This window comes from Bubalus kerabau, chromosome 2 (assembly GCF_029407905.1).
Source record: "Bubalus kerabau isolate K-KA32 ecotype Philippines breed swamp buffalo chromosome 2, PCC_UOA_SB_1v2, whole genome shotgun sequence".
Lineage (NCBI taxonomy): Eukaryota > Metazoa > Chordata > Mammalia > Artiodactyla > Bovidae > Bubalus > Bubalus kerabau.
The window spans coordinates 91,020,425-91,033,465 of record NC_073625.1 but is presented as its reverse complement, the minus strand read 5'-3'; the positions used below and the strand labels follow the sequence as shown (position 1 = coordinate 91,033,465).

The 13,041-nt window shown below is 36.4% G+C and overlaps 1 protein-coding gene across 2 annotated transcripts in view; it reads right to left on the bottom strand.

Moving 5' to 3' along the window:
- Positions 1-13,041, bottom strand: part of TBC1D23 (TBC1 domain family member 23) — a 56,435-nt gene that overhangs the window by 13,210 nt on the left and 30,184 nt on the right. For both annotated transcript variants that reach the window (XM_055567918.1, XM_055567919.1), the window contains exons 9-13: positions 12,286-12,408; positions 10,907-10,999; positions 6,572-6,742; positions 4,598-4,640; positions 2,365-2,474 (exon numbers count right to left, since the gene is read on the bottom strand). In XM_055567918.1, coding sequence (XP_055423893.1) covers positions 2,365-2,474; positions 4,598-4,640; positions 6,572-6,742; positions 10,907-10,999; positions 12,286-12,408 — 540 coding nt within the window. The remainder of the gene's footprint in view (positions 1-2,364; positions 2,475-4,597; positions 4,641-6,571; positions 6,743-10,906; positions 11,000-12,285; positions 12,409-13,041) is intronic.

Sequence of the window (13,041 nt, the reverse complement as noted above, 5' to 3'; positions counted from 1 at the left end):
GGACAAAATAATGTCATATGCAGACAATAGTACAAAAATTAATAGTAGTGTGCACAACAGAAAAAGACTGGAAGCAATGAAAATATTCAATAATCAGGGACTAAGAAAACAAATTATAATATATCCATAGTATTTAGATATTAAAAACGAAAACAGCAAATATTTATTAAATAAATGGTGAGCTCCTAAATACCTAAAAGATCATGCTGAAAACCTAATTCTCAGAGAAGCTTTATCTGCACGATTTGACAATAATTTGCTTTGACTTACAAGACTGAAAATAAGCCTCAATTCATCATCTAATGAGTTACAAAGTTTATCTGAGCCACCAGGGAAGTATAAAGTATGTAAGTGACACTATATAGTATGTAAGTGACAGGTTCTACACTTTAAAGTATGTAAGTGACAGGTACTACACTTTACGTTCACTTGTACATTTAATCCTCATGTCATTATTATGAAGAAAGTTCTGGTATTATCACCCCTATTTGCACAGATGGAGAAACCAGAGTGGAAATGATCTTGCTGGAGATCATGAAGAAAATAAGTTCTGGTGATAAAACCTGAGTACCCAGGTAAGTCTGATTGGTAACCTCAGGACTGTACTGGAATTTTCCTTCTATTTCTGATTTAAAGAATGATCATCAGGTAGATAAGGATCATTACTTGTGAAGAAAACAATTTAATGACAGAGCCAGGCTTCAGCAATACGTGAACCATGAACTTCAGATGTTCAAGTTGGAGGAACCAGAGATCAAATTGCCAACATCTGCTGGACCATGGAAAAAGCAAGAGAGTTCCAGAAAAACATCTATTTCTGCTTTATTGACTATGCCAAAGCCTTTGACCGTGTGGATCACAACAAACTGTAGAAAATTTCAAGAGATGGGAATAACAGACCACCTGACCTGCCTCTTGAGAAATCTGCACGCAGGTCAGGAAGCAACAGTTAGAACTGGACATGGAACATCAGACTGGTTCCAAATAGGAAAAGAAATATGTCAAGGCTGTATATTGTCATGTCAAGGCTGTATATTGTCACCCTGCTTATTTAACGTATATGCAGAGTACATCATGAGAAACGCTGGGCTGGAGGAAGCACAAGCTGGAATCAAGATTGCTGGGAGAAATATCAATAACCTCAGATATGCAGATGACACCACCCTTATGGCAGAAAGTGAAGAATTCTTGATGAAAGTGAAAGAGGAGAGTGAAAAAGCTGGCTTAAAGCTCAACATTCAGAAAATGAAGATCATGGCATCCAGTCCCATCACTTCATGGGAAATAGATGGGGAAACAGTGGAAACAGTGGTTGACTTTATTTTTTGGGGCTCCAGAATCACTGCAGATGGTGACTGCAGCCATGAAATTAAAAGACGCTTACTCCTTGGAAGGAAAGTTATGACCAACCTAGATAGCATATTCAAAAGCAGAGACATTACTGTGCCAATGAAGGTCTATCTAGTCAAGGCTATGGTTTTTCCAGTGGTCATGTATGGATGGAAGAGTTGGAATGTAGAGAAAGCTGAGCACCAAAGAATTGATGCTTTTGAACTGTAGTGCTGGAGAAGACTCTTGAGAGTCCCTTGGACTGCAAGGAGATCCAACCAGTCCATCCTAAAGAAGATCAGTCCTGGGTGTTCATTGGAAGGACTGATGTTGAAGCTGAAACTCCAATACTATTGCCATTTGATATGAAGGGCTGACTCATTTGAAAAGACCCTGATGCTGGGAGGGATTGGGGGCGGGAGGAGAAGGGGACAACAGAGGATGAGATGGCTGGATGGCATCACTGACTCGATGGACATGGGTTTGAGTGAACTCCGGGAGTTGGTGATGGACAAGGAAGCCTGGTGTACTGCAGTCCATGGGGTCACAAAGAGTCAGACACGACTGAGCGACTGAACTGAATGCTGATGATACAAAGTACAGAAAACACATAAAAGACTTATTGCCCAAATATTTCCAAAGAAGAACAGAATGGATTTACCCTCACTATTCTCATGGGACAAACTAATTGGGAGAGTCCGAGAATCAACTCACTTTAAAGTCCAAGTTAATCACAGGAGTCAGAATTATCTCTGTTGATATTTAAACAGAAGTAGAAAATTGTCACTAAGTGATACCAAGTTGCAGCTGGGGAGGGAGAAGTCTGAATTCAGCAAGGAGACCACCAGCACTCCTAACTAGTTGAACTATGCAGGTCTGCTCCTGTGATTTCATTAACCTCACAACAATATGCTTCTTCATTGTACATGTTTGAAATATTCTGACTCCATTTCTGTTATGGTGAGTATTTAGATGTTAATCATCATTTCTGAGCATTCATCCAAATCTGGTGACATATTCTACATACACACTTACATCCACAGAAGAATTGATGCTGCTCCTTGAGCCTGAGGTGCTAGCAATCCAATGGCCATATCCGTTTTCTGGTCCATCCACATTGATGTCTGCCAGGTGCTGTTGCAGTGCTTAAAGATAAAGAGGAAGAAGGAAAAAAAATCATGATATATCAACCCCCCTTAGAAGTATGATAAACATGTCAGACATGACTTAGCAACTGAATAACAACAGAAGCTGAACGAAAAAGATCCAAGGGCATAATCACAGGTATTTCTTTCACAGCACCTTTGTAAGGAATAAAAGATGCCAGGCTACAGAAAGTTTTCCTTTCCTTCCTCTTCCTTCTAAAGCCCTCTCTCTACACACATATAACTTTTCTTAATTGACCCTAAGGGTGACAGTAACCATATACACAGATTTGATGTCTTCCTCTTTGGAAGGCAATCTTTCAAGTATTAATAAATAATTTTAGCAACATTTTAATGATATAAAGGATTAATGGAAAACCTATGATGGCTTTTGTTTACCATAAAGAGACATCAGTTAATCCTTCCAGTAATCAAGAAGCAGTCTTAAGCATTAACTGCTGTGGAAAGAGAGATTATTCTTGGAAAAGAAATAATACATAGTTTAAAAAAATTTTCCTAAAACCTAGCCTATCTGTGCTATATAAAATAATGCTTTTCAGACACTTTTGAGAACAATAACCAAGTCTTGTGTTATGCTGTCAGAACTTCCAATAAATAACACTAGGACTTAGGCCAATACTTGCTAAACACCAGTACTTATTAAAATAAGCCCTTTTTTTACATCACTCTGGGTATAAGCCTCAAGGGTAGTTAGTTACCAGGCCATGATACAAATTATATCCATGACAGGAGATAAAAATTCTTGCTAATATCAACAAAGACCTAGCGAAACTTCTAATTTATAACATAAGATCATATTAAGTCAGAACTTAAGCCTGATAAGACTCTTTATGATTCAAACTCAGGATTCTACTGCCTCCAACAAATATTAATTTGATTTTACTATTAATTTTCCTAGTAATTACAGATTCAATATTTGTATATCTCTTTTACTAATGAAAGGCTATCTTTTAATTAAAATACATTTGACATGCAACACTGTAAGTTTAAGGTATACAAAATGTTGATCTGATACATTTATATACTGTAGCAACAGGTGCACCTCTATCATGTCACACAGTTACCATTTCTTTTTTTGTGGAGCAAATATTTAAGATCTAGATTCTTTGCCCAAGTTTGGTGATTATAATACAATATTGTTGTCCACATTCACTATATTATGCATTAAGTACTCCAGGACTTATTTACTACTAGTTGCAAGTCTGTACCCTTAAGTAACAGAATTTGTTTAAAAAAAAAAAAAAAAAAAAGACAGTCTCTATTTAGAATCTTACCATTCTGACCTACTCCTTTATAAATTCTCAAATATTTGCTGTAGCAACTCTGTCATTTTTCTATCCTGAATTACCAGATTATCTGCAGTTGAAAACATCAGCTTATTTCTTATGCCATTCAGTCAACATTTTTATCAGCTAATACTTTCAAGTAATTAAAAAATGAGAACAAAACAAAAATGCAAATAGTAAAAAGAGTTTACAGTGAAAAATACCCCTCCTACTCTTGTCTCCCAGTCTTATCTACCCCTCCTTCTTCATAAAAACAAATCATGTGGGCAGTTTTTCACCCATCTTTACAAAAACATTTTTTAAAAATTCAAGCTAATTGTATTTGTATTTACAAATACAAGCCCCAATTAGCTTGAATTTGTAAAAAATGTTTTTGTAAAGATGGGTGGCTCAGACAGTAAAGAATCTGCCTGCAATGCAGGAGACCTGGGTTGGATCCCTGGCTTGGGAAGATCACCTGGAGAAGGGCATGGCAACCCACTCCAGTATTCTTGCCTGGAGAATCCCATGGACAGAGGAGCCTGGTGGGCTACAGTCCATGGGGTCGCAAAGAGTTGGACACAACTGAGCAACTAAGCACAGCACAAGTTAAAGACATCCATTTTAACAGTCTTCTAAATATTTTCTCATTGCAACTGCCTATCGATGTATTTGTCTTTATCTATCTGTCCTGCTGGCCTTGCCTTTTCTGAAGACAGTGATGACTGAAAAGAAAGTGTACCCAGTAACTAATTTGGTCACTCCAAATCAGCTCCAGTGATCATAGAATTTCCTCTGAAAAGTAGGGTCAAAGGAATTAATAAATTAAAATCTTACCCATAAATCCTCCACTGGCAATGCTCACGTATTCTTTGTTTTTCTAAAGTAGAAAATAAAATTTAAATTACTTCAAAATGCAATTCAATTAAAATTTCTTATAGTTCTATAAGCATTGACAAATATAATAAAAGGTTATATACTAAATCTCTGGATTTTTTTTACATTTTAGACTTTGGCACAGAGACGCGCATACATTTATCTTATATACTGTAAGATCTGGGGCTTGCACAGGAACAAGTGGACAACTTTGTGGCTACTAATGAGACTGTACTACAATCCCAACGGTGCAAGAAGTCAAACCAAAATCAGTTACACTGTATTTTCCAATGTAATGAAAATGGCTTAAAAGCTTTCAAAAATATTTGGAGTTCTTTATTAAAAAGGAAATACAAAAGCAAGTAACACAGCTAATTATGAACAAATGACAGAATGTCAACATTTTACAAACTATTAAAAATTAATCAATCTAAGTAATGATAAAGACACAAGAAAGGTATCTGGGCAGTATTTACTGCCTGAGGAAGTACACACTATCCAAGACTTCCTGTTCCCCCACCCTCCAAAGTCATCTAACAAGACTCTAGGTCTAATCACCAGCTTACGGGAAATACCAGGGATAGAACCTGATAAACACCACTATGTGAATGCAACCAGCAAAATCCAGATTGTGGGTTTTTCCAAATAAATAGATGCAAGGAAAAAAAAACTGGAAACAGAGCTGATAAAAAGAGACTTAAAAGATATTAACCAAGTGCAATGTCTTGTTTTAGATCTTGAGACAATTAGGAAACTTGAATACTCATTAGATTTTTTATAATCAAGTGTAGTAGTTATAATGTGATTATGTCTTTACAAAGAATTTACAGTTCAATTCTCCCTACTTTTGAATTTGTTTGAAATTTCCACGTTAAAAATTGGGGAGGGGGAGGGATTTCTAAATCCACATCAAGAACTCAAATTATTAAAATAAGTCCACAATATTCCAAATTCTTGCCATCTGACATCCTTTGTAATATATAGCTTGTTTCAGAGCATTTTTAGAATAGCTCAATTAAATTTATAAGTAAAATGAATTTGAGTCCCTATTTCTGTTATTCTATTTAAAGTACTAAAATATCTTTACTCCAGTAAAGCATAAAATTATCGTATAATCCCTCTCCCAAATACTTTGTTCCCTTTCTGATTTTGTGTTTCAAGGACTGTCCTTTCAACTAATTTTCTCAAACCAGAGTCCCATTGAAGTGGATACAAATGGAGTGGTCTGTGTCTCCTCTCTTCCTGACTTCATAGTTCAGGGTCACACAAAATGAGGACTTTAATATATAAATGCCAAGGAATAACTAATCAACAACTATTTTTATAAAAAAAGAGCTGTCACTGAGTGAGGCTTTGTAGAAAAGGTAGATGGACAGGGTGCATGAAATCAGTGATACAAATTAGTGTGCTAAAGACAACACTGGAACACAAAGGGGAACAAAAGGGAAAGGTGGTTAAGTGTCATAGACATATACATGTATATTTATTCGATTTCAAAGTGAAGATATTAAAATGAATTATATAGCAACTGTAAAAAGTATTAAGGCATGAATAGGCACAGAGAACAAACATAAGAATAAACCAGAAATGGACCCTGATGCATTGAAGAATTGAGTCTGTTAAAGAGGTGGTATTTCAAATTGATAGCATAACTGGTTAGCTATTCAGGGAAATTTTTTTTTTTTATTCCTACCTCATTTCTTACAGAAAAATAATTCTAGATGGTCCAGAAGATTTAAACATAAAAAATAAACCATAAAAGCATGTGAGAAAAAAATGAGGGAGAAGACTTCTTGGCAAGACACAAACCAATAAAGTGTTTAAAAAAAAAAAAAGAAATTTAACAAGGTAGACAACAGCACAAAATTGCCTAGGAGAATTTCTTAAAGGTGACAGCAAAAACCAAAGAAAAACTGAAGTAATCTGTCAGCATACCTGTAAAAAGTGTGCAAGGACCATGTTCATATACATGTCTTCTTCCTCTCTGCCACTGCCCATGAAGCAGAGGTGCTCCCCACCAGCGATGGAGCCAGACTCAATGGACTGCTTCTGTGCTTCCAGCAGAGATTTTACAGACTGTGCAAACTCAGATGGATTCTGGAGCATCTGGACAATTAAAAAAATTTAATGTGGCAAGTCTGTGTTTTTTATACATCTGCAAAACTTGAAATATTTTCCCAGCAGGCTGGGGAGAGAACAATCTTTATATTCCCACCATGAAATTAATTAAAAAAAAAAAAAAAAAAAAGGCTCTTTTTTTTTTGGCTGCGCTACATAGCTTGTGGGATCTTAGTTTTCTGACCAGAGATTGAACCCAAGCCCTCTGCAGTGAAAGCTCTTAAGTCTTAACCACTGAATAGCTGGGGAATTCCTAAAATAAAGGCTCTTATAAATAAAATCCCTGGGATAAAAGAAATGTATATTAAATGTACCTATAATACATCAGAAAACAAAAGTTGACAATTCATGGAAAGATTAAATTATGCAAAGAAAATACCAGGAAAAAAAATGTTTTTGCTGTTTGTTGTCTAAATTTCAGTGTCTTCAGGATATCATGACAAGAAAAGTTTAACAATGAGTGGAAGGGTCCGTGACAAAAAATTCACTGCAACAAGCTATATTTTTTAGTCTCCACTTACATGGCAAACCATGTTACTTCTTAGAAGACAGTTAGAAATAGTGGAAGCATTTATCAGTACTTATTCTAGGTACTAGAGATATGACGATGAAAAAATTCATTTCTTACCCTCAAGAAAATAAGCATGCCAATAAATACAAAAATTTGTTAAAACTGTTTTAATACAAAGCACAGTGAAAATCCAAAAGAAAAATGGACAAACCACAGAAAAGCACTTTGTAAAAAAAAAAATACAAATTAACAGCACACTCAAAAACATATGTGCAGCATCATTAGTAATGACCACTGCTTTCCACTCATGATTCTTATAAGATAGAAAATTAGTGATGTCCAATAATGCTTATGGTATAAAACAATCATTCTCACTTACAGTTGTAAAGTATAAGTTGATACAGACTTTTTAAAGGGCAATATAGCAGACTCTAGTAACAATTCTATATACCCACATTCTGTAGTCTATATGCTATAACTCTTACCCCAACAATCTTACTTTTAGGAGTGTATTTTACAGAAATATTTGCACAAGTCCACAAATGTTAACTACATTAACTACATGTTAACTACAGCATTGTTTTATTACAAGAAAACTGAAAACATTCTAAATGTACATAAATCAGGTGATAAATTGTGGTATATCTATACCATGGATCACTATACACCATTAGAAGGAATGTACTAAAATGAAAAGATCTCCCAAGAAACTGTTAAGTGAAAAATCAAGTAGACAAAAAAAAGTGAATAAGAAATATGTAAATATATGTTAAAGGTCTGGATGATTAAACAAGCTGACAGTAATTGTTAACTCTGGAGATACTCATTGAGCTTTTTAAGAATAATCAAAGTTATTCACAAATGACTTGAATAATAAGCATAAAAGATGGACCATCTAGTCCTCCAGGGCTTCCCAGGTGGCTCAGAGGTAAAAAGCCTGTCTGCCAAGCAAGAGACATGGGTTTGATTTCTGGGTAGGGAAGATTCCCTGGAAAAGGAAATGGCAACCGGCTCCAGCATTCTTGCCTGGGAAATCCCAGGGATGGTTAAGCCTGGCAGGCTATAGTCCATGGGGTCACAAAAGAGTCGGACATGACTTACCGACTAAACAACACCACATTTAGATCCTCCAAGATGAATTTCATGCAAAGATGGGCTCGATAAAGGACAGAAATGGTAGGGACCTAACAGAAGCAGAAGATATTAAGAAGAGGTGGCAAGAATACACAGAAGAAGTGTACAAAAAAGATCTTCATGACCAAGATAATCACGATGGTGTGATCACTCAACTACAGCCAGACATCCTGGAATGTGAAGTCAAGTGGGCCTTAGAAAGCATCACTACGAACAAAGCTAGTAGAGGTGATGGAATTCCAGTTGAGCTATTTCAAATCCTGAAAGATGATGCTGTGAAAGTGCTGCACTCAATATGCCAGCAAATTTGGAAAACTCAGCAGTGGCCACAGGACTGGAAAAGGTCAGTTTTCATTCCAATCCCAAAGAAAGGCAATGCCAAAGAATGCTCAAACTACCGCACAATTGCACTCATCTCACACGCTAGTAAAGTAATGCTCAAAATTCTCCAAGCCAGGCTTCAGCAATACATGAACCGTGAACTTCCAGATGTTCAAGATGATTTTAGAAAAGGCAGAGGAACCAGAGATCAAATTGCCAACATCCGCTGGATCAGCGAAAAAGCAAGAGAGTTCCAGAAAAACATCTATTTCTGCTTTATTGACTATGCCAAAGCCTTTGACTGTGTGGATCACAATAAACTGGAAAATTCTGAAAGAGATGGGAATACCAGACCACCTGACCTGCCTCTTGAGAAACCTATATACAGGTCAGGAAGCAACAGTTAGAACTGGACATGGAACAACTGACTGATTCCAAATAGGAAAAGGAATACATGAAGGCTGTATACGGTCACCCTGCTTATTTAACATATATGCAGAGTACATCATGAGAAACGCTGGGCTGGAAGAAGCACAAGCTGGAATCAAGATTGCTGGGAGAAATATCAATCACCTCAGATATGCAGATGACACCACCCTTATGGCAGAAAGTGAAGAGGAACTCAAAAGCCTCTTGATAAAAGTGAAAGTGGAGAGTGAAAAGTTGGCTTAAAGCTCAACATTCAGAAAACTAAGACCATGGCATCTAGTCCCATCACTTCATGGGAAATAGATGGGGAAACAGTGGAAACAGTGGCTGACTTTATTTTGGGGGGCTCCAAACTCACTGTAGATAGTGACTATAGCCATGAAATTAAAAGACGCTTACTCCTTGGAAGGAAAGATATGACCAACCTAGATAGCATATTCAAAAGCAGAGACATTACTTTGCCAACAAAGGTCCGTCTAGTCAAGGCTATGGTTTTTCCAGTGGTCATGTATGGATGTGAGAGTTGGACTGTGAAGAAAGCTGAGCACCAAAGAATTGATGCTTTTGAACTGTGGTGCTGGAGAAGACTCTTGAGAGTCCCTTGGACTGCAAGGAGATCCAACCAGTCTGTTCTAAAGGAGATCAATCCTGGATGTTCTTTGGAAGGAATGATGCTAAAGCTGAAACTCTAATACTTTGGCCACCTCATGCAAAGAGTTGACTCACTGGAAAAGACTCTGATGCTGGGAGGGACTGGGGGCAGGAGGAGAAGGGGACGACAGAAGATGAGATGGCTGGATGGCATCACTGACTCGATGGACGTGAGTTTGAGTGGACTCCAGGAGTTGGTGATGAACAGGGAGGCCTGGCGTGCTGCAATTCATGGGGTCGCAAAGAGTCGGACACGACTGAGCTACTGAACTGAACTGAACTGAAGACGCATGAAGGATGAGAAAGGCACAGAGTCTACATTCAGGATGCAAACATGCTAGAATCGCCTTCTTCACCTACAGCACCCCAAACTCTCTGGGTTGTTTTACCTCCATTTTCCATGAGCTTCCTCCTGACGCCACTGAGACCTTTCCACATGCCCTTTCAACCTTAGCATCAACTTTTTCAGATAAGTAAGGGACAAAGTTACTCCTCTTACTATCTTCCCCATTCCTGAGGCTCTAAAAACCCTAGAAGGGCTTAAATAACGTCAGTCCCAGTCTTACCAAATGCTCTAAGCATCTCTGACAATAATTACCTACTTCATCTATTCCTTCAATTCAAGTGATCCTAGGACAGTAATTTTAACAAGTGAGGCCCTATATGCCAGAGACTACCCTTATTACATATTACTTTATTATATGCACAAGTACTTATGAAAAGGAGGCTTACAGTAAAAACTTTTAGACTAACTACCCAATCATAATAAGAGCTAATATTCACAGAGTACTTACTAAATGCAAGGCACTATGCTGAGTGCTGTATGAGGCCGCTCACCGTAAGAAGTTTAGAATTTACTGACATAACAATGGTAAGCAACAGTAAAGCATACCTAACAGTGCTCTCATCTACCCTTTAAGACGCCAAGGGGGTGTCCATGGTTAAAAGGAAATCTGAGAGCTACACTTGTATAAAGGCAGAGACTCCCTCTTTAAGCAGAAAGAAAAACATCCCCAAATCTGGTACATGTATATTTATTCATGGATTAAAGAAAAAAATCCATTTTCTCCATATTTTTTAAAAGTTTAAATCACATTTATACTAACCAGATCTGAATCTAAATGGAAAGCAGTCGATAAATGCCCAGCATTATACTGTTCTGCAGGACGGCAATCTACCACAAAGAACCGGACTCCTTCCTAAAAGGGAAACATTTGACATAATAAAATTTGCCAGGAGGAGCACATTTTACACAATATAATATTAACAACCAAAAAGGGGGGAACAAATGGATTAAAAAATGGATCTCACGTATAGTTAGGAAGTCCCATACAGTACGGACTCAAGAAAATATCCTCAAGATCTTAAAGATTTGTATTCATTTCAAACAGTAGTTAAAACAGTTTGTATATACTGTCCTTGACAAAAAGTCTTAAAATATATAGCAGGAAGAATGTTAGTTTGGGCTATAAAACTAATTTGAATTTAATAACTTAATGTGCATCATGTTAAACACTTTAAAAAACACTATACCTAGATATAAACACAGACGTAGATACAATTTCTATTTCTGAAAATAAGCTCACAAACTTATCAACAGTATAATTCACATAAGGATTAAATAAATGTCTTCTGGGGTGACAGCAGGTTCTCTAATGCCAATCTGAACTGGAGTTCACATGGGTCTCTTTAAACTGGATTACAAGTTATTTTTTTAATAATGGTTCTCATGAGAAAACCACACAAAATGCTTGTTTTAAAAATATCTATTGTAAAGGGCCTATCTTCCCGTGTTCTTTCCTCTTCTCTCCATCTTTGAAATACATCCCGCCTTTCAAATATACACACATAATTAACTGCTGCACTAACAGCAATAAAGAACTTATATTGAAAAAACTGGCTCATCAGATTTTCATAAATACAATAGAGAAAAAATTATGGTATATCCTCAATTCTCCTTTGTAAATGCCTTTTGGCATTAAACCATGTAATTCAATTATCTGTATGCTGCTGCTGTGTCGCTTCAGTCGTGTCAGACTCTGTGCGACCCCACAGATAGCAGCCCACCAGGCTCCCCCATCCCTGGGATTCTCCAGGCAAGAACACTGGAGTGGGTTGCCATTGCCTTCTCCAAATTATCTGTGTAAGTATCTAGAATTTAACTATGAAATAGTAAAGTCACCCTTTCAAGTACTTTATATAACATTCAGTAGCCCTGTTAAAATATGAAATAAGATTTTGCAATTTACAAAAACTAGTGTCAAAAATAATTAGTTGTTTGACAAATAAAATAACACACAAGCTGGCAGTTTAAAAATGAGCATATGGACAGAAGATTTAACACATTAATCATTCAGAAAAAGCAAAACAACTACATTGTTATAGTAAATTAATTTTGCGATAATCAACAAACATAGAGGAGACATTGATTCCTTGCATTTAAAGGGGATCATCCTCTAACAAACAGTGGGGTTTTTTAACTTACCCCTTGAAGCTGATTTGCTTGAAGGATCTCTGACACTGAGATGGCCAGGCAAAGAGCCTGACTCAGATCTGCATCGTCGTCCTTAATTCCCAACAAAGTACTGCCAAACAGATGGTGATTATCCTGTGTGAAGAGGAATTTTTAAAACTTTATGAAGAAAAAAAATAAGATCAAGCTTCCCTCCTAAAACTATTCTCAACAGACCAAGATAAAAGGTAAAATAATTATATAACATCTTTGAGTCATGTGATTTAACTTATTATATCAAATCTTCTAGGCTAAAAGCTACAAAAAGGCTACAAACAAAGCCTGTGTTTGAGTTAACACAAAATGAAAGACTAAGAAAAAAATAACACATTCTACACAGCTATTTTCTATACTATCACATACATTTAAATAGCAAATTTTTAAATGATTACTCACATTTTATGCTTTAATATTGAATAAAAATTAAAATATGGCATAAATTATGTAATATGCTGCTAATAAAACCTGCTCTAATTAGCAATTGCTAGTGCAGTTTATTTACTATGTCTGAAGAATAAAAACTATTCTCTTAAAAGGCTGGAAAGAAAAGGATAAGACTTCTTTTTCATCTAGTATCATAACCACTACCTTGCCATCTAACTTAGTCAACATTGTTGGGAACTGAGGTAATCTACATAAGCAATTATTAAAATAACTGAAATTAGTCCTGACAAACAAATTTCTTTTATAATTAGTTTTGAGGGAAATGTTCTTAAAAAGTTTCCATCA